This window comes from Pseudopipra pipra, chromosome Z (genome assembly GCF_036250125.1).
Source record: "Pseudopipra pipra isolate bDixPip1 chromosome Z, bDixPip1.hap1, whole genome shotgun sequence".
Lineage (NCBI taxonomy): Eukaryota > Metazoa > Chordata > Aves > Passeriformes > Pipridae > Pseudopipra > Pseudopipra pipra.
The window spans coordinates 64330103-64357623 of record NC_087581.1 but is presented as its reverse complement, the minus strand read 5'-3'; the positions used below and the strand labels follow the sequence as shown (position 1 = coordinate 64357623).

The 27521-nt window shown below is 40.4% G+C and overlaps 2 protein-coding genes across 12 annotated transcripts in view; one reads left to right on the top strand and one right to left on the bottom strand.

Moving 5' to 3' along the window:
* LOC135407159 (atherin-like) lies at positions 1 to 27521 on the bottom strand. 7 transcript variants are annotated; one of them, XR_010426735.1, is made up of 7 exons: positions 27440 to 27509; positions 26459 to 26495; positions 25610 to 25938; positions 24710 to 25326; positions 23675 to 23935; positions 1842 to 1974; positions 1 to 838 (listed from the first exon to the last, which is right to left on the bottom strand). XR_010426735.1 is itself a non-coding variant. In XM_064641993.1 (6 exons), the coding sequence occupies exon 3, from the start codon at positions 25755 to 25757 to the stop codon at positions 25149 to 25151; it is 609 nt and encodes a 202-aa protein (XP_064498063.1). In that variant the 5' UTR covers positions 25758 to 25938; positions 26459 to 26495; positions 27440 to 27521; the 3' UTR covers positions 1 to 838; positions 1842 to 1974; positions 23675 to 23935; positions 24710 to 25148. The 7 variants fall into 7 exon arrangements, 4 of the variants coding, with proteins under 4 accessions (XP_064498063.1, XP_064498064.1, XP_064498065.1 ...); XR_010426736.1 differs by having other exon boundaries at positions 25863 to 25938; positions 27440 to 27507; XM_064641993.1 differs by having other exon boundaries at positions 24710 to 25938; positions 27440 to 27521.
* Positions 25157 to 27521, top strand: part of LINGO2 (leucine rich repeat and Ig domain containing 2) — a 480597-nt gene continuing 478232 nt past the window's right edge. For 4 of the 5 annotated variants that reach the window (XM_064641969.1, XM_064641973.1, XM_064641971.1 and 1 more), the window contains exon 1: positions 25157 to 25248. The gene's annotated coding sequence lies outside the window, so the exon portion shown is untranslated. The remainder of the gene's footprint in view (positions 25249 to 27521) is intronic. The other variant, XM_064641970.1, reaches the window with a different exon arrangement.

Here is a 27521-nt window from a genome sequence, read left to right as displayed (position 1 = left end):
TAATAATATAATCATAATTTTAATTATTTTACCAATGCAACTGCTGTTTTAATTTAAAGTTGTATGTACATATGTTCTTACCATTCTGAAGTAGAAATGGTTGTAAATCAAGATGGAATCCATTTACTTTTTAGGAAAATTCGAAGCCATCATCCATACTATTTTCAATAACAAAATATTTATTTTCAGTGTTAGAATTTTAGAAATGTAATACAACTCTTATTGTTATTTAGTTTACATACTCTTTCCCAGTGAGATGAAAGCACCTGTGTTCACGCTTAATATGGTCTCATTAATCATCAGTGGACAGGGGGTGAAGGAGTGGAATTTCTCACAGTTTTTGGCAGTAAAACATTTGCATAATTTAACATACATTGTGCAAGTTATCATACACCATTCACCCTTAGATTGATATTATAAGTGAATTGAAATACTGCATACTTTCTGTTCCTTGATAAAATTATTTGCATGCAAAAGCAATCACACGTGTCCAGGAGAGGGTTTATACAGACACAGATAATGTATTCTGAAGTTCCAAAATTGTGGAACATTTATTCTAAAAAAAAACAGTGAATGAAATTTCACATTAATTCCAAAGAAAGCAACTCAAATGGCATTAATCAGGGAGGTTATTGTCCAGAAGCAGTAGCAGTCGTCTGCTTCCTCAAGGATATGGAGAGCCAGGGCCCAGGACATTCCCAGTGGCAGATGTGTCTGCCTTAACATGTAGTTCCATAGTCTTCAGAAATGGGGCTCTTGGGCCAAGGGCCATGGTGAGATCCATTAAGGCTTGTAAGTTTTCACAAGGCCCTGAGAGGATGAATTTCTTCTGATACACCTGAAAAAAATGGAACCATCCCAGCAATTAGGTAATGCTGCTGTTTCTGCTTCAAGGAAAATTTTAAATTAAGCTAATAGCAAGATTTTGCCATGCTCATTCTTCTTGTCAAGTGGATGGTGAAATAGTTGGGACATGTGTACTCACAGTGAAGGGAAAACTGTAGAACATAGACAATTCCAGCTGGAAGTAATTTTTTTTTTTTTTATCACACACACACGCACACAAACCACACGACTGAATTTTTGTTCAGATGGAGAAGGCCTGGATTTAAAGTGGTGGATTAGGTTTTGGAGCTATTATGTGACACTGTTACCCAAAGAAAATCTTTCAACAAGCTACGAACAGAGTACACACTTTCAGCCAGATGTTGAGCACCAGTGCATATGACAAAAGAGGAAGTCCCCAGGTCCACAGCTCCATAATCTGGCAGATAACTGAAGTCTTACTTTGGGTCAGGATACAATAATGCTAATATTGGTTCTTTTGGATATGAAGCTTCATGGCTGAGTTTGAAGCAGCTTTAGCTTCTGAAGCAGCTTTAGCTTTAGCTTTTGAATTTCCTGTGATGTTGTCATTATAAAATAATAACTTTTGCACCAATAGAAGCAAAGATGTGCCAGGGCTACTGTGGAACAAGAATAGAGCTGTTTAAGTATTTTGGCAGAGCTGCGTATCTAGGGTTTGCTACCGTATACTCTATTGAAAAATAAACAGTGTACGATTTCAAAAAAAATAAAATCACTTCTAGCTGTAACAGTATATTTTTCCTCTTCTGTCATTATTGCAGGATACAACCCAGCTATTTTTATCTGGAAAATTATTCGCCGCAAACACTGGGTTCAGTTGTCTACATTTTGTTTAGCTTTTTTGACATTTCTGAGAGAAACCCATCTCCAAAGGGTGAATTCAGCAGACCACAAAGCAAGCACTGATAATGGATACGACATGGAAATGATTTAAAATGAAAGGTGTACTTGAATTTGTAGGAAACTAGAATAACCTAAGAATGAGAATTTGCTTATACTCTACTGTTAGAAAATCTCGTGGTTACCACTGAAGACAAGATTTTCCAGAGACTGAAGAGGCTTTTTTTTCAGATGTTCAGTTATTTATTTTTACTTCTTCATTCATCCCTTTGAAAACAAAAAAGTAAATTCAACTTCAATCTCTCATTTGGACAAAACATTTTCAAAATATCTAGACCGTAGTATGTTGCACAATTTTGTGAATGAGGGTGCCATTACTTTGATGTCTAAAATGGGAAACAAACTGCTTTGGAAGCCTGTCTGCCATTATGTCTGCTGAGCTCTTCAGCAATTCTGTCTCTGTGGGAACAACCTGAGTATTCCCAGCTCAAAAAAAAAAAAAAAAAAAAAAAAGAAAAAATAAAAAGAGACAAATATATGTACAGAGAGCATTTACATAACTGCTCTCACACTTTTTTTTTCGTTTTTTTTTTCACATGTGTTCCAAGGGATCTGGGAGTTCTTAAAATTCCAGCAAGCTAAATATTTCCCAGTACTTTTGTGTATTACCATAGTTCTGGGGAAAAAAAGGATCTCTTAATATTTCCTATGACAAATACACAAATAATCCAAGGCCAACAGAGGAAAAGCCGAGGTTCAAGATACCTGTTAAAGCCTGGACTGCTTCAAGTATGACAGTACACTCTTGTTGGATCAATTAACTGGACTAGCCATGTGAAAATAGTTGGTAGAATGTACACAGATGAATAAGTTCTTTAATTTTTCATTCAGCTGCAAGCAGGAAAATAGTCATAAGAGACAGAGTATACAGTCAAGCTTGGCTACATAACAGCCTTTAAGAACAAAGGTTTCTGCCAATTGAAGCAGAGGTGCTACAGGAATGAGAAAATCTGGGAAACTATTCCAGGTTTTGTTCCAATTCACTTCATCACCAAAATAGCTCATTCTTTAATATTAATTCTTCCTTTTCACAAGGTCCAATACAGCAGAAACACGTGGACTCACCAATCTTGGATGGGCAAAGATTGATTTCTTTTGAAAATGACTGAGATCTTTTTTCCTTAAAGTCAGCTTTGCCAGGTAAGCTGGCAGGAGGTATACTTATTTCATCAGAAATTTATTTGAGCAGTGGTTTTGATAAACCTGTGCTTGTATAGAATGCTCTGCATTGTTTGGGTTTGTTTCTTGCTTTTTTCTTATTTCCCTTGCTGGTGCAAGAGACAAAATACTGTTGTTACAATCTCACACATAAGACCTTTCAAATGTGGTGACAGATCTCTGGTGCTTCAAGTGCTAGCTAAATGATTCACAGACATCAAAGGCCTGTTTTTAAAGACTTTTTACCGAAGCTTTTTTGTCGTTGTTGTTTGTTTGTGTCTTTGTTTCTTTCTTTGTTTTTTTTAATGTCCATCCTCATATTGTGAATACTCAGTATCTCCGTAAGTCAGGCCATGGGTAATTCAATATAAAATCTGAAGTGTCAAGAGTTAATTGACATTCTCAAACTCTACGTGTAAGGGCTAGCATAGGCCTGTATGTTTTTTGAGAAATCAGGAGACCTTTAGAGTTTTCTATGGAGGAGTTAATTGGACCTATTGTTGCTTAACCCAAGGGAGGAGAACATATACATGGAAAGGCATGTGTAATGACACAGACTATACATACCTGAGGCCAAAAGCAACAATAACTTTTTCCCTTGCATTGCAGAGTAGAGGTAAAAAAAATGGTATTACTGGCTTTCAGTGATTTGCAACACTCACTGTATTTGAAAGATGCTGTAACCCATACTTGTCATTCTCATTCATCTGAACATAAGATGTTCATCAACAGTAATTAGCCCAAAGATGAGTTCTGAGCAACAACCAGGTATACAGTTAATATATGTAAGAACACTGTGACAGAATTATTTTCAGGGCAACTTTTAAGTGTCTTCAGGGACTATACAACTGCATTATCAGCACATGATATTTAATTCTGTGATTCTGTGTTGCGCAGATACAAAACCACTTTTATACTGAGAATTTCGGAATTTCAAGTGTGGCAGAGCACTTGGCATTTGTTCAATCTTATCTAGTGCCAGAGTTCTCAAAAAAAAATGAAGAGTAAAAAGGGTACCATATAGAGAAAATGAACCTCCTTTCCTTTCTGTGCCCTGAAAGCACCAGAAAGCAATAACAAAGGCCATTTCATGGGAATCTGGGGAACCTTGCACTGTGTGATGTTGAACTTTGAAAATTAGAGGCAGAGCTGATGAATGGGCAAAAAGTGACCACCTACTTTGCTGTAACCATCTAGGTGTTAGATTGCATCTAGATATTTGAGTCATCGCTTGAAGGACTGACGTGGAACTATTCTGAGCCTGTGTTACTTGGTTGTAAAGGTGACCCTATCATTAGCCTGTCCAAGACGGAGGAAAGACATTTGCAGTTCAGCCACATCACAGCATCTGGATACACCTGTCTGAGTTTTAATTAAATCCAATGTAAAGCTAATACAACTTCAATGGCTGTCTGAGGAGGTGAATGCAATAGCCTTAAGATTTTTAGATTTGAAACTGAACACTGAAATTTTTATGATTTAATTTAATGTAAATCAGCTTTGTCAATCAGCTTTGCTCCACTAAAGTTTAGCTGTATCAACAGGGAAGAATGACATTGACATAGCTTTTTCGCTGCACATTTGAATACTCAGAATTTTATTTGTATGTTATATGTATAGATATAAATATTTAAAGACTAACATTTTTAATTATTAAAGAAAAAAACAATACATAAGCTAAATTTACCTCAAAGAAAAATGAGATTTAAGTTCAACATAAGGGTATGACCTATCTGTTACACAAAAGAATGGTTTGCCAATTAAACGTTTGGTGGTATATTTGCAGCTGTATTATCTTGAGGGAATGTATCATGCTTTGTGTTATGCTTACAAGAATTTCTGCAAGTTGCAGAATTTCATTATAAGAGAGATCCTTACCTGCTACACACCATCTATTTCTTTGGAAGACCACTATGGCTCAGGCCCTCAACCAAAATGCAGTGAAATGAGATGGCTGTTCACCCTCCCTTGTCTCCTCCTTTAAACTATGAATCAAAAGGGTGTTTGAGTGGGTCCTAATACAAGTAGGATGGATACAAAGCAGTGAGTCTGTAAGTCTTCCTAGGCGTCACCACTTGGACCAGTATGATGCTAGTGACCATCAGAGCTAATTTCGGTATAATGTTCCAGAACAGCAAATAACTTGAGCCTGCAGAAAGTGGAGGATGCAAGTCCTGGTAAGTGACAGCCCAAGAACAAGGGCCAAACAGTCCTGCTTGTTATCCTGAGAAACACAATTATCTGTGATCCACAACAGAGAGAGAGCAGGGCAGAAAGGACAGGGAAATTGAGAAATGCTAAACTCATGTCTACAGTGGTGGCATGCCACACAGTGGGTGTTCAGTTGCCATTGCAAGTGCTTTCCAAGGATTTCTGGCAGAAACTACACTTCTCTGAATTTTGTAATAAATCAGTAATATTGTATACAAGTTAGGCAGTATTTTCTGTTAGAAATCCTGCAATATTCTACTGAGGACTTTTCATGCACTCAAGCAATACTGCGGCATCACTATTTGCATACTCATGGTAATTTTGGGAAGACCAATATTATATTATGAGAGGTAACTGGAGGAGCATACTTTGGATTAGCCTTTTGAACAGGCACACACCCAAACTGTATTCCTGGAGAAAAACAGAACTCCTGAGAAAAATATTAACTAAGATGTTATATTATTTGACACTCTCCATCTGTTAACTTTAAACTACTGTGATATTCCACAAGTGGTATTTACACAAGACATTTGAGGATTTTAAGCCAAGTCTTCATAAGCCTTATTGGATATGATACCCTAAATGAAACAGATTGTCCATGTAGAGAGAGTAAGTGGTTTGGACACATTTGGCCAGATGGAGTTTGATTGGGTGTGAGGTGTGATGGTTTGAATGGTGTGGGAGGAGGGGCTCATTCATCCCCAGCTACTAATTGTTGATTGCAAACCACACAAGTTATCTAAGTAGTGATCATATTGTGCTTCAGATCTTCAAAGACAAGATTATGTACACTAAATTGCTGGATATATGTGTGTGTTTCGTTCTTTAAAAGTAAGATTTCACATTTTTTTAAAGACTACTTTACATAAAAATCTTTAGTTCTATAGAAAGAACACATTCTTGAATGGTTGGTCGTTCATATTTTTATTTAAATGTTATTTTTTAGCCCATATTTAGTGAAAACTCTGAGTCTTGTGGATGATTAGTCATACAATTACGATATTTACTCACAATACTCTTTTATGTGCATTTAGCATGCAATTTACCCCTGTAAAGTCAGTGAGAGTTTTATATCATCCTTCAATGATGAATGAACCTTATTTGTTTCTCTGCAAAGTTTCCATTTCAAAGATGCAAAATAGAAAGAGAGATATGTTGATATGTGGAATTATTTTCTGGAACACAATAAAATCATCTAGCACTGAATAGTATAGAAATTGTTTTGCAAACTGTGCTGCTTGTGTAAGTCTATAATTACTCTATTAACATGATGTGTTTATAAGTCAGTTGCAGCATAAGCACATCATTCTGTATATGTGGAAATCTGCCAACTGAATACAGTCTACTGTTGGCAGCAAAACTACTGCATGCCAAAGACAGAAATTTGTCAGTTTAAACAGGTGCTGAAGCCTGTGACCTTGACATCTAATTTATATTCTTTGTCAGGTGTATCCGATTTCATGGGCAAAGTGTGTATGTAGACCAGCTGGCTTCATATGGCACTCTAAATGAACTCCATCTCTTAAAAGGCATCTCCATCTCTTATTATGCACTTAAACACCAACAAATAAAATTGTACCCATAGTCTATATTACCTTTCTGTGTGTATTGGAGAGGGAAGGATCCCCTTTTTTTTTTCTGAAGAGACTGAAGGAAGGACATTTCTGAAAAGCACTGATTGTAGGGGCACTTTCCACATAAGGATACACTACTGTTGCCACAAGAAGAGTATAACAGAAACCTTCACGTTCCTCTGTGCTTCAGACTGAAATCTGTGATTGTTGCTATTAATTTGTCTTTCCTAGACTCCTGAGAAGAGATTAAATTAATTCAGCTCTATCCTGTTTTGAATAACTACAGACTGCTAGTCATAGACAGAGAAGCTGCTGAATACTTTCAGGATGCTGGATTCCTAATTGACTTAGTTGAACTTTGTAAATCTAGTCATCCTTCCTCAGTGGAGAGTTAGAAATAAAATGGATTTGGATGTTGCCACGACTGGGAATGAGAGGCTGGACAGAACGGGCTTCCCAAGCCAGCCTTTTTTCCTCCAAGCTGTTCATCAACTAACAAGTGAGATATTGAGACAATAAAAGCAGTAATCGATCCAGGTAATTTTAACTAAAGAGTTAGAATATAGCAAAAGTACAAGCAAAAAAATAAGAACCTCAATCTCTTCTGAGAATTTAAAACCTAAGGTACAGCCTAGACGTGGAGAAGAAATGGAAAAGGAACATTTTTTCACTGATGAAGATGATCAAACACTCTTTCACTTCTTTCCTTTCCTTGCAGATTTTTAATCGTCTAAGGAATCATGAAACATAAATGACGGAATTTTTTTATTCCAAATTTATGTAATAAGCTTATACCAAATACATATAGGACAGTTTTCTGGATGTTTTCTCTGCTCACACTACATACTGATTCCAGGACTGCTGCAAAGACCACATACTAGCAGTTTTGCAAGAGTAACCTCCTTTTACACAAAAAATAATATATGGAAACTGCAGTAACAAGAAAACTGCAGTTTCTGATAAAAGAAGAAATTCAGCAGTGAGACGCCAATGGTTTGTCATTTGATCTAACCTTCACACTACAGTTACTTTGTTTTTCATGACTCAGTTGCTGTTTAAGTCATAATGGCTGTCTAAAAGCTATTTAAGTGGGAGAAAAAAGCCAACCATTAAAATAGCATTTTGAGGAATAGACTGGGAGAGTGGCTGATGACCTGTGTCAGAATCTGCTGTGTGGAAGGAATCCTTCATGACAAAAGAAGTGTGGATATTTACTGAATATTAATTGGCTCTGTGCCCAACCAGCTAAGCAAAGCAAACTGGGACTTTTTATTGTTCCTTTCATTAAAAAAAAATTGAAGATTAGTTATATCTTTTACTGAAAGGTCCCTCTATCTCTTTGCCACATGACCTATTCCTATTCACCATACGGATATGGAGTTCAATATTTCAACATTTTCATATTATATGAAGGATAAAGGGTAGGGTGTTGAGATTGTTTATGCTAAGAGATGGATTTACACAATAGTTTTTCAGTCCTTCCCTCATTTAGGATCTGTCACTCAGGCAAGAAATTGACAAAATTGTTTCTATTCATACAGTCTAATTTGCCAAATTGCATGGTATCTGTACCTCGGCAGGTGACTCTCATCTAGGCCTATGCTTATCCCATGCCTGCACCCACTTTTTCATAGGATTAATGATCTGGGTCTTTTTTAATGCATAAGTAGCTCTTTCCAAGCACTTTACATTACTGTAGAGATGTCCAGGAACAATCCTTCCACATCTGCCTTGAATTGAAGTAAAGTGCACTGTTTGCACCAGTTAAAGTGTGAACCTCAATTTTTTTTCTCACCATAGCTGAAAAAAACTTTCACTTGTAAATGGTCTCAAGGACCTTCTTCTGTACAGCACCCCAGCCAAATCAGTCTTCAGTACAAAATTTCATGAAAGTCAGCCTTCCAGAAGGGAAATATTTACTCTAAAATTTAGTATGAATTTCTCAATGGCTTTACAGCCTTTGCAGACCTCACTAGTAAGAAACACAAATCAGCATGAGCTAACCCAGTCACCACAAATTAATTAACAAAGCAGTGACTTATTTGTAAAAAAATGCTACTGCCAAGATGTTATTTCCTACTTCCTCCTGCCTACTTCCTTATCTGACTGTAAAGACCCTCCCTGTATGAACTAACCCACATGCTACTGCTTTTATTGTAATATACTAAATTTCTGCTTATTGACAGGGTATGGTAAAGAATGGACTGTACATCCTACTGGTATATAAACCCTGTAACTCTACAATAGCTATTGTAATAAACTGCTCTGCTCTGACCTCAACTAAATTGAATTCCCACTATTTCTATGTCCATAAGATGATAGCAAATTCTCTCTTTGAAACTTAAAATCATTCCATATTTTATAAAGGCCAGGCTTTATTGCTTTCCTTAGGCGAAACTCCTGACAAAGTTTAATGACTGTTTAGTCTGAAGACTATGAACATTAGGCCTCCAAACAGTTTCTTATAATGATGCTGTTTTTGTAAGAATAAATTAATGGCTATCTAAGAATCTGAATGAAAGATATAAAATATTAATTTATCTGTCTTCAGTTCCCAAAGAGCTATGCCATCATTCAAAACAGTTCCATCTTAAAAAAATCTGAGTTTCTGAGAGCAAATATGGACACAGTTTTACTTGTCTCTTACACACATTGTGTGATGAAAAGCTGTGACACCTTAACTAGATATTATTTTACTTTTTGTGTCCAGTTGTGTGTAAGCAGTCATTTATTTAAAAGAAATAAATGTTACAGTCTCATTAATCTTCTCTGTTTACTGATTGTTACGTTTTGGATAGTTAAGGATAGTTAAAGGTTGCAGCTCTGCTGCTTTGCTTTTCCTCTAACTTTTCTATTTTTAGTAAAAGAGAAGGAGGCTAAATCTAACCCAGTGTTTGTGAAACCCTCATATAGCCCAATGGGAATTACATACCTCCAGAAAGGCATCTGTGGCGCAGTAATAACTAGGATTGTCTTCTAACATGCAGCATGCTTCCTTCCTAAGTGAATCCTTAAGCCAGAGTTGTCAGTCAGAATATTTCAGGCCCTGTGGGAAAACCTGATTTCCCACCACTAATGCAGTGCTATCCAGCAACTCTAAAAATTTCCATTCACTAAACAGTAGCAATGCTCCATTATTTTCCTCTTTGTTCTCATTATAAAAATGTAGCTCACATATGGTGTGGGAGGGAAATGTTACAGAGTGCTCTTAGAGGACAAATATTGTTGAATTAGAAACGCCACTAAAAGCACATTTTAAAAGTCACTGAAAACAGAGTAAACCTCTATCAACTAATGTGTTAGATACTGATCTGGTCTGATTCACAACACACATCATAATAGTCACAAGCATAGATAAAATATTCTTCGTTTATCTTTTTTTGGCTGTAACCACAATTATCAAGGTGTATTTTCTGATCTTCTACAATAGCACCAGCATCCAGCCTCTATCCTTGACTATGAAGATTTTTCAAGTGCTGTAAACCAGCTGTAGATTTCTAAGGTTTATTTTGTCAGCTCTTTCTTCCTATGTGGACTGTCATTTGGTGCACACAACCAATCTGATTTTCAAGAAGATATAGTTCTAGTTCCTATTCTTGCTAAGCATTCCTGAAGTCACAACTGGATCGCTACTATCGAAAAGACTAGCATCTAAACTCTACTTTTTTTATATTTGATGCAAAACTTTAGCAAGATTTTAAAAAAAGTATTTGTAGGTAGAATTAATTGATAATACGTTCTAGGATACTTCATAGCATTGTTATTTCTGCAGATGAGAAATTCATGGGGTGAACAGCACAGTAGAATAATAAAAATGCAGTGCTAAAAATTCAAAGTCCGTTAACTACCCAGATAAACCAGCTGTATTTCTGGACACTCCATTCCAAAGATTTTAAATACAAAACAAAGCTTTCCTTGGCTAAGGGGTTGCCCTTGAATATGAAAGAGATGTGGTTTTGCTTTTGACATTGACCTGCTGTACCTAAAAAATATGTTGTATTCAACATAAAGAATTTTTTGACGTGGGTCAGAGATTACAGATAGAAAATTTCTTTTTGTACAGTTTTACAGTTTTATTTCATGTATTGCTCTTTGATTTATTTTTTTTTTGGATCTCTTGATGATCCTTAGAGTGATAGAAGTCTTCATTTCATATGAGCAAATGCCTAACTATCTGTTTTTCTCTCCTTTCCTCATGCAGCTTCTGAGGACTGACAGGTATCTAACAAGTCTCTGTGTGAAGGCCAAACACTTCTCGGCCCCTTAATGCTCATTTTTCCCCTATGTGGTGTATTGCTCTCAGTTATTCTGAAAACTGAATTCAGGCCATAAAAAAAGGTCACACTGCCCTGTTGAGTGCTGCTTGAAGTGATTCTTTAACTATATCCATTCACCCTCCAAATCAACTGAGGAGTCAGAACTATCCCTAGTGATGGGCCCTTTGCTACTCTGAAAGGCAAGATTTATACATTCAGAAAGGCATTTCAGGAAATGTGTGGTGTGTTCCTCTTACTGGGTATGCTCCCACACTTGTTCCTGTCATGACCAACTTGTGAGGCTAAGTCCTCTCCAAAGTGCCTGTTGTTGAGTTCAGGGAACAGAGGATGGAAGAAAAATCTGTGACCACTCTGCAGTCCTGTAAAAGGCAGAGTCTAACACTGGGAAGATGAACTGATTAGGCAAAAGAAGCCACAGCAGATGAAAACTAGCATAACAATTGGGTCAGAGAACACCCTGGTGCTGCTTCCAAAAACGTTTGCTATGCACTAATCATTAATTTTAAAAGACCCCTGAAAGCATCAGAGCTGTACATGGGCAGTCTTGAAATATTTTAACTGCCTGGGAAAGAGGAAAAAAAGCAGCACCCAATCACCTGATAGATGCACAGAGCAAAATAGGATGAAGAAGACAGAGTGGCCTCTCCATTTTCCTGACCACTTCGCTACAATCAGTACAAAGGAGTGGGAAATTGGAGGATGTCAGCCTTCAACAGAGTAACTGTGGATAATGTCAAGTGGTTAAATGCACTACTAAAAACATCAGTTTAAAGGAGAAGAGAAATGCTGCCTGACAGCAGTAATTGTCACCATCCCAGATGACTTTACGTGTGTTCTCACCTAGACTGAGAATCATTTGCTAAAGAAAATGGAAAAAATAAGGTGTCCAGGTGGAAATGACTGGGCTTTGAGAAAGAGCATGCGTCAGATATTAAATATGCATGTGACTCTCTTATTCCCAGACTTCCTACTGTAAAGACAAGAACTTAAAAACAGTGGTCTGAAAAATGTGATATGCCCATAAAATTCACGTAAGAAGTCCTAGATTATAGTCATTCACAAAACATAAAATCCTTGTTGGGGCATCAGTTGGAAAACTTTCCTGGATTCCACAATTACATTTTGCCCTGTAAGTGTACCAGCAATTAATTTTTTTTAGTATTCTTCCACTGTATTGAGGATTGGAGCAACTGCTGCTGGAGAGAAGAGTGATTGAGAATGAGCATACACTAAAGGCAATGGGAGTCCCAGGCTGCACAGGATGTCTTTGATGAGAGCTGAAGGAGATGTGCAGGGTGTCTGCTGGTCTTGGTCTTGGCAGACTAGGATTACCTGGGGACAGTCTTTTTTTAAAGTATCTGGAGTAGAGGAAACCTGGAAAGGTGAGCTGCTGCTCATGGATAGTAAGAACAAAGTGCACGTGCTGTGCCATGAGTATTAAGAACAGAGTGCACATGCTGTGTGTGCCACGAGTATAATGGATGGAGAAAATAGATGAGAGGCTGTACGTGTTGGTGTTGCTCAAGTTTAAAACAGAAACTATGTCAGGTTTGGTACTTGTGAGTAAGAATAACACGTCTGGGGGAATTTTCAGTTACCTGCACTAGCTTTAAGTTCCTTTTCTACAGTATTTTAAATGACTGACATATTTTCTTCATGGACAAATAATAAAATTTATTGCAAAAAGCCCTGTTCTGCATAAGAAGTCATGCATTAAATTAAAGACTTAATAAATATTTTCTAGTTCACATCTAAAATGTACAGAAGGAGAGATGCCTTAGCTTAGCTCTTACGATGAAATTATAATAAACGTATATGGCAAGGTAGAGAAGAAAATTTTATGATAGATTTGGTCTTGGATGTTTCTCCAATTAATCATCCCTCCATGCAGCCTTGCCTAGTTGGTCATTTCCCTAAAAATTAGTCTCAGTTTCCAGGAGCCTCTGTAGTATCCAACAGCTACTGTTCTGAATACCACACTCTTAGGACAGATGTGTCTTTCACTTTGAGGAAAAGGAAATCTTGACTTCTTGCTGAGAACTATGTCACTTACTGCAAGCTGTAGAAGAGCCCATACCACCCTTCCTCACATTATGGCATACTAATTTCTAGAAAACAAATTTTAGATCATTCTTTTTAAGTACTGCACATCTTACTTTCTGAGCCCTGCCTATAGGGGTTTATGCTGAAAGCACTGAGAGAGAATACAAGACATATCTAAACCAGTTATATGACAGGTTTGAGAAGACTGGGTTTTTTTCCAGCTATATGTGGTTTCTAAAGAATTTCTAGTTGTTGGTTGTGACGAGGACTAAGTTTCTGTCAGCATTTGATAGAGGCAAATTTAGTAAGGGTGGTTAGCATTTGAGTAACTTAAAGTCATGAAACTGTGTTGTTGGTTTTCTAGAATATAATTATTTGGGCAAGTAAAGCTATGAAGTTTTAGGGGCTGGGAGTAGATGGGTGTGTGTCTCTGCTTACTAACTACCCAGATAATCACAGAACAGAGCTGGGGCTTGTTTCTGGCAGGCTGGATTCCTCCATCACCCCATGGGCCACTGGTAATCATAATCCAGTGTATGGGTTCACCTCCATCGCTGCTCCCTTTGTACCACTCAAAATGCAGTGATTGCTTGTGTGCTCTGCTATTTTGTCTTGCATCCACGTTTTAGTGACTAGAGGAAAAGACATGAAATGAAGGTGATAGATTACATGAAAAAAGCTTCTCTGCACATCCACAAAAAATGCAGGCAGACATTGTCAGAAGGGTGGTTCCAAATAATACCCTGCCTTGACTGCTCTTAAGTTCCTCGCAGGAGTCACCAGCCCATCACAAGTCTATCTGCATGAGAACAGGGTCAGGGGGCCCATCTGCCAGTGATTTAGAGCTGAGCACCACAGGGGTGTGATTGAGTATGTGATCACTAGCAAGGATCAAGATGGACACGGTAGTGAGTAGGTGAGATGGCCTGGGAAAGAGGGGGTAAGAGGTTCCCCACTGGCCAGCTATGGGTGTTAGAGTGTCAGCATGTCCCTAGGGGCAAAAGCACAGTAGGGTTGGCTGTGGGACCAAGGGAGTCCTGGTCAGCTCTGGGGGTGTGTGTATGTGCACAACAGTCTGAAAAAACCACTGGAGTGGAGCTGTGGCCTTCGGGTCCATATGTCCAGGTGCCAGCAACTGGAGCCACTGGGATCCAGGTGCAGCTACTGGGCAGACAGAGAGTTTGAGCACAGGTGCTGGAGAGAACCACTTAGTGTGTACATATACATGTACAAATATACACATATATTTGTGTGTATATATGTGTGTACACATGTATGTATAAATACACACACACACACACACACACATATTCTCCCTAGTGAATTTCCATCCTACTCAACCAGAGAAGGGACAGGAGAGGCAATGTCAATCTGTGATCTGTGCCTGGTCATGTATAAATATGTTTATTTGCTCTATACTGTGCTCTCTGTGTGTGTGCCTACTGTGAACACATCTTGGGCCTTGCTACTGGTTGGACCAGGACACATGGATCTGTAGCAGCCTCATCTTCTTCAGGCTGTCAAATCTGACATGATAAATTTTCCTCTAACAGTTGGCACTGTTCCAGGATCTGTATCCACCTCTATATTGCTGGCAGCATTATCACTTATGACCAATATGATGTTTTAATAAAGAAACCTGTGTGCATTCTAAGTTATTGATACACAGTGAGTATGCAACCATGCACATCATCTGACCTTTCAGTACCAGCTAAGAGTGTTGAATGTTTCTTGCTTTAAATGTTCTACTTGATATGGTTTTTAAATAGTAACCACATATTGAAGGACTACTCCTTAGTAGTTAGTGAAAACACAGGACTGCAAATAAGTACCTTTTCCTGAAAATTACAAGATTTTTACAAATACTGCAAACAATAAGGCAGAGTCAAAGAATGAAAGAACATGAATAACCAAATTATTTGATTGACTCATGCCTCCATGGCTTTCACATGGCCACATCACCTCTGTGAACAGACAAGTTACCTGAATGCAATTCCAATGTCTTTTTCCTGATTACTCTGCCATTTCCCCAATAAATTCAGTCACGAATGAACTTGTCAACATATGAGAATGGTAGTTATTTGCTAAAGAATTTTTGAAGTAATGTGCATTTAGAAAATGTTGTGCATAGCTGCAAGGTTCAACTGAAATTGCTTTGACAATTACTGTAAGAAACTCTTCTTTGAAATTATATGTTGCTATGTGTCACCATATCCCTTATGCCCTTAAACTGTGGCCATTTAAAGAGTTCTTTCAAGTTTCTTTGTGCATTTGCATGGGTATGGAGATAATAAAGGCATTTCAGTAGACCAAACATAGTTTATCTTCACACGTTCATAAGTGGCTTCCCTAATAAAATGCCACAGCTTAGCTCTTACCTATAGCATAAGAAATTCTATGGAGGACAAAACCAGTGCTTACATGTGAGATTTCAGTAGTAATTACTGCTAAATGGGTTATCACCATTCCAGGCAGCAAACCTCAAAAAAAAAGGTTTTGCCTTACTCATGAACTTGTCACCATATGAGTGTTTCAACCAGATAAGTTGCATCTGGAAGACACCAAAGGATGTAGCTGATCCAGGTCAGGCTTTGTAGGTGCAGATTCGCTGACAGTTTAGGCAACCTTGTGTTTTGAGCCTGACCTATTCTCTTCAAAATTACTAGAGGTGAGCTGGGGCAGAGTGAAGGGGAATTCACACAGATCAGATGTCTCTCTTTTCTGGAATTCGTACCTGAATTGGAAGACTTCTGTTATGCTTTGGGAAAGACTTGTAGAGGAACACTATGCCCTTTCACTGAATGCAGTTTTGGGTGTGACTTCTCTTCAGTGGTCTGTGCCAGCCAAGGTCTGTGTCTCCAAGTCAAGGATGCTTTGATACTCCTGAATTTTGAGCAAGGTATCCTTCTACTGCTAAGGGCAAATCTACTCAGCTTATTCATGAATTACACAACCCTCTCTTTCAAATTTGGACCATGAATGCAAATATCTGAATATTTAAATACTGCACAAACTTTAATTCAATTAAAAGTAGATGTAGGTTTACAGCAAAAGCATTTCTTATCCTCATCAAGCAGTTTATTTTTTAAATGTTCTCATTTTTTTTATTAAAAATCATTTGCATGGTGGGCACACCATGTAATTTCAGTAATTTGAGTCAAAATTACTCAAACCACTGAAGGAGCTCTTTTCAGGCAAGAATTTGCTTTGTGTCTCTGCTTAGAGCACTGCAGGACATTACCTAGCACAGCCCCCCTGCAAAGGCGGCACAATGAAGTTCAGCAGCTAGTTTTTGCCTCGTGCACAGTGTGTGCCTAAAACATTCTACTCACCTCAGTGAGGGTGAATTTCATCCCAGGTCCTGGAATGCAAAGGATTGCAAAAAGTCAGACACCAGTTCTTCTCTTTTTACAGTACCAAATAAAATTAAAATTAAAATCACCGGGTGCAGTTTTTAGTGCATCAGTAATATTCTTTTAATAGCTAGATTTGTAGATAAATATATGCAATATTGTTACCCTTTTTGTGAATAAAAAAACACCGATCATTTAATGAAAGCAGTTAGTTAATTATTTCTGTGTCCTTGAGTTACATATTTATATATGGAAATTAATGTAATTTTAAATAATAAGCAAAACATTTTCTGGACTTGTTTCTTTTGTCCCACTCTTTGCCTGCCAACTTCAACTTTTGCTTAATATCTACAATCATTGTATTACTCTGGTGATGCAATCACTGATGACTGATGAAAACTTTCTCATGTAAAAAAAGTCAAAACAGTAAACTCAGATAAATTTTCATACAAGAGTTTCTTACAATAATTGTCGAAGCAATTTCAGGACTCACAGCTATGAATCTCACAGCTATGTACATTTTCTAAACCAACATTGGTGCAATAATTCTTCAGCAAATAACCATGATTCACATATGTTGACCCGTTTACAAATATTTAGAGATAAAAGTTCAGCTTTCATTACATTAAACGTGAAATCATATTTCTCCTAGATGACTAGACACCTAGTAGATTGGTTCCATTTTATTCAGTTAATACTGAGGATTTGTCTGCCCCTATGAAACATGAGCTTGTTGTTAATTGCAGAGATTCAGATACTTTCATTTCCTGACCAAGAATGGATTTAAAATTGCATCTTACTTATTCTTCTAATATACTTTGAAACTTAGAAAGTTTGCTAGTGTTTGTATCTGTTGCAGTTTCAGAAATTTGTGTTCAAAAAAGCCGTATGATAAAATATGAGTAATGTCTGAACAGATGGATTTTCAGTTCCATAGCAATAGCTGGAAATCTGACACAGAGTAGGGTAGGGATGTATTATTGTTTTCCCTCTATCAGCCTTAGTATCACCATCTGGCTTTCAATTATGGAACTGCAACAAAGCCTATTTTCTCTTTATCACCATCTGGTACCTCACAGTCAAGTGACAGAGTCACAGGACAAATTTAACTGAAGGTTTTAAGAATTTCAGCTATTCAACTTGTAAGGTAAACAGAAGCTGAAGTGCTGCATATGAAGTACTAAAATAAGCAGTCTAAGGATACAGGCACTGGAACTTGATCAGCTGCACCTTCAGGGAGGAGAGACTGGGAAATGGCCTGGTTTTGTCCTGGTTCAACCAACATCCCAGATGATTTCTGGGATCACATAGAGTTTGGATGTGGCCACCCTTGAGGCACCACCTTTGGATGAAGTGGTGAGATTTTGACAGGAGTGTGGACAGGCCATTTAGTTGGCACCTAGACCACAGAATAACCTTCAGAACTATTTATTACAGTAGCGCAAGAGTCTCAAGTGACCAAAGTCTTTGGTTATCTGCTCCTTGTAGTTGCTAGCATGGGACTATTATGAAATGCACTGATGTTTTTGGAATCTTTCCATCTCTGTGTGAAGAATCTCTATGATGGCAGGAATGGTTCTGTGTTAAGGAAACTGTCCTGAATGCATGACAATTTTGTTAACAGCTTCAATATTATGCAGTTAAATACTGAAAAAAAATGGATGCTTAATTAAACTCAAGTTATTTTCAGATAAAACCACGTGATGATTTTGGCTGGGATAGTTTTAATTTTCTTCACAGTAGCTACCATAGGGTTATGTTTGTATTTGTGATCAAAACAGGTTGACAGCACAGGGATGTTTTCATTCCTGCAGAGCAACGCTTAAACAGAGTCAAAGCTTTTGCAGCTACTTGCCCCGCCTCACAAGTGAGGAGGTTGGAGGTGCACAAGGAGCTGGGAGGGGACACAGCCAGGACAACTGATCCCAACTGACCCAAGGGGTATCCCACAGCACATGGCATCATGCTCAGCATATGAAGATGGAGGAAGAAGAAGGAAGGGGTGGACTTAGTGATGGCATTTGTCTTCCCAAGTCACCACTACATGTGACGGAGCCCAGCTTTCCTGGAGATCGCTAAACACCTGCCTGAGGATGCGAAGCAGTGAATGAATGCTGTGTTCTGCTTTGCTTGTGCTCACAGCTTTTGCTTTACCTATTAAACAGTCTTTATGTCAACTCAGTTTTCTCAATTCTGCTATTCCAATTCTCTCCCCCAAACTGATTCTGGGGGAGTGAGCAAGTGGCTGTGTGGTACTTAGTTGTTGACTTAGGTCAAACCAAAACACAGTGAAGATAAATTGCATTTATTCATTACAGAATTTGAAAATTCTTGCCATAAGCCCTTGTTTCCACCGTACTAGAAACATCAACTCAGTTATTTATCCACTGACATAATACATGGGACTTTCATGCAATTACAAGGCATTTTCTGTTAGTTTTTGTTCACAGTGTGTTTTCTTGCATGTACCTCATATTCTTCAAATTGTATGTGTGTACTTTAATTAAAAGTTCTGATAGGTCAACTAACTACTATATCAAGGTTTAAAAAGAAGTCAACAGAAGGTGTTTAAAAATGGCTGGAAATAATGGTACATACTACTGGACTCAAGCTGCCCACTTAAATTGCCCTCTCTTCAAGAAACAACAAATCATGTCACAAATTTTTTTATTCCTTGTCTGTCAACAACATTATTGCTCTTCTTGCTTTATGTGTATGACAAGTACTAGATCTTTGCTAAAATTACCCCTAAATAACATTTTATGATTTAGAGCAGCTTTCGGACAGCAGCAATAGTTACATCCTGTTCTTTAAAGAATATGAATGTTCTGTAGCTGAGAGCAATCACTGAGAGAAAATGTTAATTTTGAAAATTCAGGTTGCCTTCACCTGTGAGATGCTCCTATTTTACACTGGTAAATTGCACCCTCTTATTGCTATTGACATCATACTTTTCATAGAAATTGGAGTAAAGTACAGTGAATATGATCTAGAAAATATTATTTTAAGAAAATGATAGCTAGTTTTCTTTCAGCCAGATTTCATATGATTGTTTCTCAAATTTATGACTTTTCTCAAAGTCTTTCTACATCCAACATTCATGCAATCCTCAAATAAAATGGAAGTACATAATACCCCTCTATGTCCATCTTCTAAAATCTAGAGCAGGTGAAAAGGAATACATCATAACTTTACTTTTGTGAGTTTATGTTCGTTATGGCCCTGCTTCTGGAAAAAGGAAGGGAAAGTGGGTAATTAAGCACAGATGTATTGTTTCGGTGCATGTAATTCCAGCCTTTCCATCTTTTAAGAAAAAAAAAATGTTTATCCGCCATCTTTTGGGAACTGAATATTTAGTAAATGTGCATTAGAGTTATTTTGCTAGACTTCCTACTGGTATTTAAGAGGAACTGCTTCTCCTCCAGAATTATTTGGTGTCCTCTAAAAACTTTAAAAAACAAATTCTGATTTGTAGTTTCTAAAGAAATGATTCACACTTGCTGAATATTGTTTAATACAACAGGGACACCTCATAGATGATTAGAAGTATAAGACAGTGAAATATTTGCCTCTGTGATGAAATAAGCAGAACAGACTATTTATTGGGTCTGACTTTACTAACAGTAAGTAGTGATATATAGACATATCTCCCTCCTTTCCCAGTGAGTGATGTTTGGGGCATTTGGATGGTCTACTACAGTGAAAACTTGCACGGTTAGGAAGTACTCATGGATTCCCACTGGGGAGTTACTGCAGCATGCATAAAAGCTATGCAGAACTGCAGAATGGCATTATTTTGGTAAACATCATGATTTGAACTCACACATATGCGGTTGTGATGGTTCTCACACAGCATATCTCACATCACTGAGCTCTAAATTGCATCTATCTTGGCACAAATAAGCAGGTCCTATTCATGCATCAATTGTACTTCCAGCACAGGTCCTTTTCTTATTCAGAAAACTAAGAACATCACCTTTGGCATGGACGGCAACAGTCCCATCTCCACCACCTGCTGGGCAATGCATCCCATTCAAAATTGAAGAGAGACACAACACCAAGGTGCCTGACCTTCAATTTCAGAGATTTAATCCTGTTTGCAGGTTCCACCTTACATGCAGAGACACTGCAAGTAGGGGCTTGAAATGAATGAAGCAAAGTCTCATTATAATCCACTGACCAACTTTTAGCTCAACAGAACACTTTTAAATTCCATTCAAACCATTTCTCAAATGGAAGGGGTATGTTTGTAAAAGAAGCCAAACTAAGAAGGTATTAGATCTTGAGTAAAATTAGAGGCAGTGTAAAAAGTATGTCATGAAAAAACTATTGTTGGTTTCCAATTTATTTTTTGAGTTCTCTTTCAGGGTTGGGAATAATTTTATATTGCAAAAGGAGTATTAATATTTTTCAAAATATAATTTTCCATAAGAAATTGTAAATTATTATATGAGCACCATTTTTTTTAAAAATATATTTTGAAAATGTTTAAAATTTGAAGTTTTGAGTTCAGTCAGCACTGAAAGTACTTTTTTCAAAACTTTAAATCATATACTGATATACGTATGTGGATGCTAAACCATGTTTTCCTTATTTTTAAATTTTTAAAATATATTTATTTCTGTTTCTAGATAAGACACACCTAATGATAAGGTCCAAATCATAATTCAGCCATTGATTTCATCCTACCTACATTCCAAATAACATGCTAAATATTGGGGCAAAGAAAACACAAGAATACCAGTGTGAGCCCAGCTCTTCAGAGGTTCATAAGGTTAAACATTTTTATAAATCTGAAAAAGCTTATTGTACATGCCAAACCCAATAAAGACATCACTGTTTGAAGTCTTGTGACAGAAGCCTTTAAGTCCTAGTACAATAACTAAAGGAAATATTTTCAAGACAATTAGAAATGGCTGAAGCATTTTTGATGCATTTAATATTTCTTGTTAAATGATCAGTGATTCGAAGATTATTTAATTTCAATTGAAGAGGCACTGTAATCTGTACTTACAATAGAGTTAAAGGTAAATGCATAATCATTCTGTTTCTATAGGAACTGCATTTTCAGAGCTAATTACAAAGAAAGTATAGTTGTGATCTTCTTACTCCTTCCTTTTCCAGACTTCATGGCAAAAGAGGAGTACAACACGCTTTCAGAGGGCCTTTACAATTAAAGAGCTAATAGGCTCTTTTAAAAGTGCTTTCAGATTGTGGTATGCACATAATTCCCCAGAGCTAAGATGAAAAAAAGCTCTCATCAGCTTTGATTTTTATATGGAGACTAGACTGAATGGTCAGCAGTACGGAAACATTTGACTTCTTGTTTTGCATTGTTATCTTTTCTGAAAGCCAAATGCCTACAACTAAAAGAAAATGGCAAGCTTCTCAAGCTGCACTGAGTTCTAGCATCTTACTGTAGAAGTACCTTTTGAGATTCATCATCATGGCTAGGCTTCACTAACGAAGATTTGGGAAGGCTCTATCCACATTTGTTACAGGCACACTGGTGGCTTATGAGGCCAATACGAGATAGACATATCCGATTGCAAAAGGCACAGCAGAAAGACTCCTTAGATGGTGTATTCTGCAAGACACGGTTCTTTCTGCGTTGCCTTTTCTCCTCGAGAGTGATCCTGCGTGTGTTCTCAAAGGAGACACAAAATATGTATAATACATTGAACTGGGCAGGACGACTGAGGAGACGCAGGAGAGTTCTTAAAGTTTTCTGTTGCTTCATCGTTTGAAGGAGTTCCCTTTGGTGATCCATTCTCTAGAGACTGAATTTCAATCTCTAATTTTTTCATATTATCTTGTAGCATCTCCTTAACTTCAGAAACAACTCTGAAGGGTACAGTGATAACCTTAGTACTTTCCTGTTTCTATTCTCAGTCTGTAGCAGTTCAGTCTTTATGTATAGATATCCTGCTTTATCTTCCACTTAGAGTAAGTCATAAGGCAGCAGCATTCAGAAGAGACTCCCATTTCTTCTCGTCATTACACTTCTTAGAGTAGACGCAATACTTTATCATGCTGTTTATAAACCTTCAGAGAAACTACACTTTACTTGCAAATTCTAGATACTTCTATATGCAATATAAAATTTCCAATGGCGATGAAAACATGGGTGCAATTTCCTCAGAACAGCAATCTGTGTGTGTTACCAGCAGTCCACAGAAATCACAGTAACGTTTTCTGGGCTTTTTTTTTTTTTTTTTTTTTTTAATTAACTGCAGTTCAACAGCTGGGACTCAGTATTAACATATTTGGGTACTCAGTTTGAGACCAGGGGGAATGTTGTATTTTGTGGTCAGCACTTTCTAAACAGTGGTTAACTTGAAAAAGTCAGTGAGTCAGTTGCTTTTTAATCCACATAATACGAAAATAGTTTTACCAGTTATTGTTTATTTCTGGTTTTTCTCCAAACTTTGCAGGAACTCTCAATCCTTTTATTATAGATTATTCCTTCCTACTGTTTCTCTTCAATCCCAAGACATTCCATGTGATGTAGTATAAGCCATAGTTCTCCTGCGTGGATGTCTGGCACATGATTCTGGATTAGCAGTGCTTCCTTTTATTGATGAGTGCATTATGTGTATTACAGCATCACCAGAGGTAGAGCCAAGGTCAAGATGCTGCTCTTTAACTTATTTATCAGTGGCTAAAAGCAGCTAGCTGCTCTTTGGTTTTAGCCTCCCTATTTGGGTGGCTTAGGCCAGAGGAGACAAGAGAAAATAGGAAGTCTTGATAACACCGAAAAAACCACTGAAGCTGACTGCTGAAGCTGAAGGGAAAAGCTTCTGCTGTGAAGATAACAGTTTTCTTAGCTCTGAAGTATGGCTACTAGGGCTACTGCTTGAAAGAAAAAGACAAAACACATAACTTTGGACAAACCATTGGTGGTAAAAGAATGAAGAACTATGTTTCATTTGCGGTAGCTTCCTTTATTCTAAATTATCCACTTGCAACACAACATGTCTGGGTTTTGAAGAACGTGTTATGTATGTTTTCCTCCCACCCTGTTATGTTAGCAAAAAGCATCTCACCATTATCATTCAGTTATTTGTGACTTTCAAATCACTGCTCCTATTGGTAAGAGAAATTCATTAAATGTACCAATATTTCATCAGTTTTATAACACAGATTTCTGAGGATTACAACCTCCAGCCAGCTTTCTACAGAAAAGGATATAATTTGCTGCCAGTAAAAAAAAATAAAAAGAAATAAAAGATCATTCTAAGACTCATCTTAGGGACCTGGCACTGCTGCTCCCGAGTTGCTCAATACGAACCTGACACTCCACGTACTCCGTTAAAAAATGTGTCAAACGCAACTGTTTCAAACAGGACAAAGAACACAGAGTGGGTACCGAGCTCCAAAACTCATGCAGCGCTGACTTCGCGAAGTGCAGGGAGGAACAGGGGCAGCAACAGCTCTTCCAGCAGCAAGCGCAAGACAAGCAAGCGGGGAAGAGGCTGGAGACGCCCTCACACCGTCAAAGGCCACCGTCCTCTCCACAGCACGGTCTCGAGGAGGCCTCGGACGCGGCCACCTGCAGAACACAAGGCCGACGGCGACGGTCATCGCTCCGCAGCCGTCCCACCCGCCCTGTCGGGCCCGTGCCCGCCGCCGAGCCGCGCCAGACCCCAGCGCTATCGCCCGCTGGGGCCTCCCCGAGGAGCCGGCGCCCTCTCGACCCGGCGGAGAGTGCCCTCCCCTCTCCCGGAGGGTGCGCGGCGCGGGACGGTCCCAGCGCGAGCCGCGGGTTCCTCCGCCCGCGAGCCCGCGCCCTCCCCGCGCACCGCCCCTGAAATGGCCGCCCAGCCGCGCGGGTTTCTGCCTCCTCCGCGCCCCCCCCCCGCTCCCGGGGGAGACACACCCCCAAACCGCGGCACCCCGCGGAGGCGGCGGCGCCCCGACCTCTGAGCCGCGGAGCCGCCCTGGTCTTCCCGGGAAGCGGCGGGGCGGGAGCAGGGGTGGAAAGAGGGGGGATGGACCGCGCCACCACCTGCGCCGGGGAGGCGGTGGCGCCGCGACTCGCGGGGTTGCGGGGGCGCTACGCGCGCCCCCTCCTCACGGCGCGGGAGGGCTAATAAGGGCCGGCCGGCTGCCGGCCCGCGGTACGGCCGCGGGCACATCTCCGCAGCCCGCCGGCGACCGGGGCGCGGGTGGCACGGCCGCCGCTCCGAGAACCGCTCTGCCTCCCCGAGGTACCGCCGCTGCCTCGGCGGGACTCGCCGGCGTGTGAGCCGCCGCGCGGAAGGAGCCGCTCCGCCTCTGACAGAGACGCGCCCCCCCTCCCCTCCCCACCGCCCGCCCCCCTCACCTCGAGCTGGCGCTGCCTCCCCGCGCTGCCGGAGCCGCCGCCTCGCTCGCTCGCCCGCCCGCCACCGCGCCCCGCTGCTGTCCCCCTGGTGCCTGGCCCCACCGAGGGGCAGGCGGCCAGCCCAGCCCTCGCCTCCGCCGCCCGGCTGCGGCTGCCGCGTCTGTCGCCCCTCGCTGCAGGGAAGGGGCAGCGGTGACTGCCAGGCGGGAGGAGAGGAGAGGAAAGGAGCCGCCAGCGGCTCGGGCAGCGCGCTGCGTCTGGGTCTCCGGGGATGGACTGGGCTTCGCCCTGCGCCTCAGCCTGCCCGCGGAGAGGAGGGCGGTGATCGCCAGGGAGGAGAGGCACCCCCGCCTGCGCCGAGGGGCCGGCACGACCCTGCTGACGCCCGGTTAAATGTCACGGCTCGCCGTCCGCTCCCCGCCGCCGCCCCGCGCATCACTCATCTCGGGAGGGGGCTGTGAAGGTGGCGGCAGAGGCAGCCTCGGCTGCGGCGCGCCCCGCCGCCGCTCACCGTGAGGGAGCCCCCAGGCAGCCGCCAGGTAAGCGGTGGGGGTGCCGTCGGGGGTGGCGGCCACGGGGAGCCCGCCCGTGAGGGTAGAGTAACTTTCGGGGAGCCTCTGGGGGGAGAAGAGGAGACCGCGGCGTCGGTCTGCTCCCCCCTTGCCCCGCCGTGCGCCCCCCGGTGAGTGGGCTGCGGGGGGCGAGAGCCGGCGGGACGCGGCGCAGCGGACCCTCCACCACCGCCCGCCCGCCCGCCCGGCCTCGTCCCCGGCCCCCCCAGCGCTGTGGGTGAGCGGCGGACGGCGCTGCCCGCCCGGCAGCGGGCGGTGTGGGGGGAGAGGACGTCGGGTTGCCCCAGTCGCGGGCTGGGGAGACGGGACGCCGTGCCCAGCATCACACCTCCCCTGGGGAAGAGCTTAATCCCCGTCGGGCTGGAAACCGTGCGATGGGAGCGGGAGTCCTCCGGGGGTTCCGAGCGACGTGACACAAGCACAATAGTCCTTTGTCGCCAGTGCAGAGATGCTTCCACACCTATGTCCACTTGCATGGTGGATGTGCTCGCTGGAGTACGTGCATCAGTAAAGTGGGGCTTTGGGGGCGGGGGGCAGTGGGGGACTGGTGTTGGTGGTGTGCGGTGAAGGCACTGTTTTACCTTCTGCACGGCAAATTCAGAATAGATCCCGTTTAAGGAAGGAGAACGAAGTACATGCAGGTGCTCTTGAACATACCTGGGAAAAAAATAACGGCAAGAAAACTACCTACTGTAGAAACTATCATTTCTCCAGTCTCTTGTGTTTAAATTATAAGGTTTTTTAAGTTCTGTTCCATAGTTGCTGGAGTAAACATCAAATATTCTTAAGCATTTCCCCCCTATAGCTTTCCTTGCCAAGCGAAGAGCTGCAGTGGTTTTTTTAGTACGTGCTGCTGTTTCAAAATACTGTTCCTTCAAAAGACTTTCTCATTTAAAAAGAGAAACGTCTCATATAGAAAGGAAAACGTCTGAACACTGAACGTTTCAAAAATAAATCATATCTGAACTTGCATTGCTTGCCAAGTGCTGGGGGAAGGGGGGACGCAGAAAGGAGCACACACCTTTTTTTGTGCCTTTGTCATGAAAATGAGCCATGCAGTCTTTATTTCAGACAGAACTATAGCATGAAGGTAATGGAAGTGAAAATTAGTTTTGTAGTGTTCAGGGAGGTAAGCCATAAACCGTAAAGCATGCACACAGTAGTTCTGAAGCCTTACCCCACTTTTTACAGTGACGCATCTGGAATTGACAGATCTACAATGTAAAGTATAGTTCAGAAGATTTCATCTCAAACTGATGTATATGCCCTAAAATAACTATATAGCATTTAACTCATTGTTCAGGAACTGTAACAGCTGCCTCCACATGAAAAAAAAAAAGAAACAAACCACAACCAAAATGATAGGAGGCAGAATAACAGAATACACTTTCCTGAGCTTCTGCCTTCCAGTGGAAAGCACAAAATTAAAAGAGATGGTCAGTATTCCTGCCATATACAATCAAAGCACCAGCAGTTCCATTAGAGGCTACACCCTTTCCAGGAAGTGCTTCCTTGTAGAGGTGAAGCTGTTTTGTAGTCTACTTTGCTATACAATGGGCCACACAGAAGAGTGCACTAACATCAGTATATTCCTACTCCTACTATGTATATACGTGTAAACATCCCAGTCAAAAATGTGCTTTGAGATTTTTCTTCAGATCAGCGCTTTAAAATGATTGACTCCCCAGCTACTCTGGCATCTTATTTTTCTTACTTGAAAAGTAGTGATTTTGACAGTAGCTAATATATGTGCATCAGAACAGTGATACTGTTCCTTTTAGTTAAATAGAATATCTCTGAAAACTGTTTTTACTGCTCTGAATTCCCTCTTGAAAGAGTAGGAATAACACCTACGTAAACTGAACAACAAAGGTGTGATCAGATACATATGAACAGTGTGGTTTGGTAGTATAACAGTATCAGATTTTTTTGTTACTGTTCTAGAATCCAGGCATTCTCTGAAAAGGCTCTAGGAGGAAATGTTATCCTGGGTAGTAGCAGCAAGAGGTGAAGAAATACAAAGTATCAGAGAAGCTCGTTAGTTTAAGCGGCTGTCCACAAGTACTGTGATTACTACCATGTTGGTATGCCACTGTGAACTAATACCAGGATTTGGGTATCCTGCAGTTAAAAAAAAAAAAAGACCAAAGTAACTTACCCTTTGTAGTTCTGAAGCTGTATCATTATCCTTCAATACAGACAGTTAAGGAAGTCTGGAGATTGGAATATTAGTGACTGTG

What these genes read in the sequence shown, in the direction of transcription:
- LOC135407159 (XM_064641993.1), bottom strand. Translation starts at nt 25,757, where the DNA reads ATGCAAGTGGACATAGGTGTGGAAGCATCTCTGCACTGGCGACAAAGG.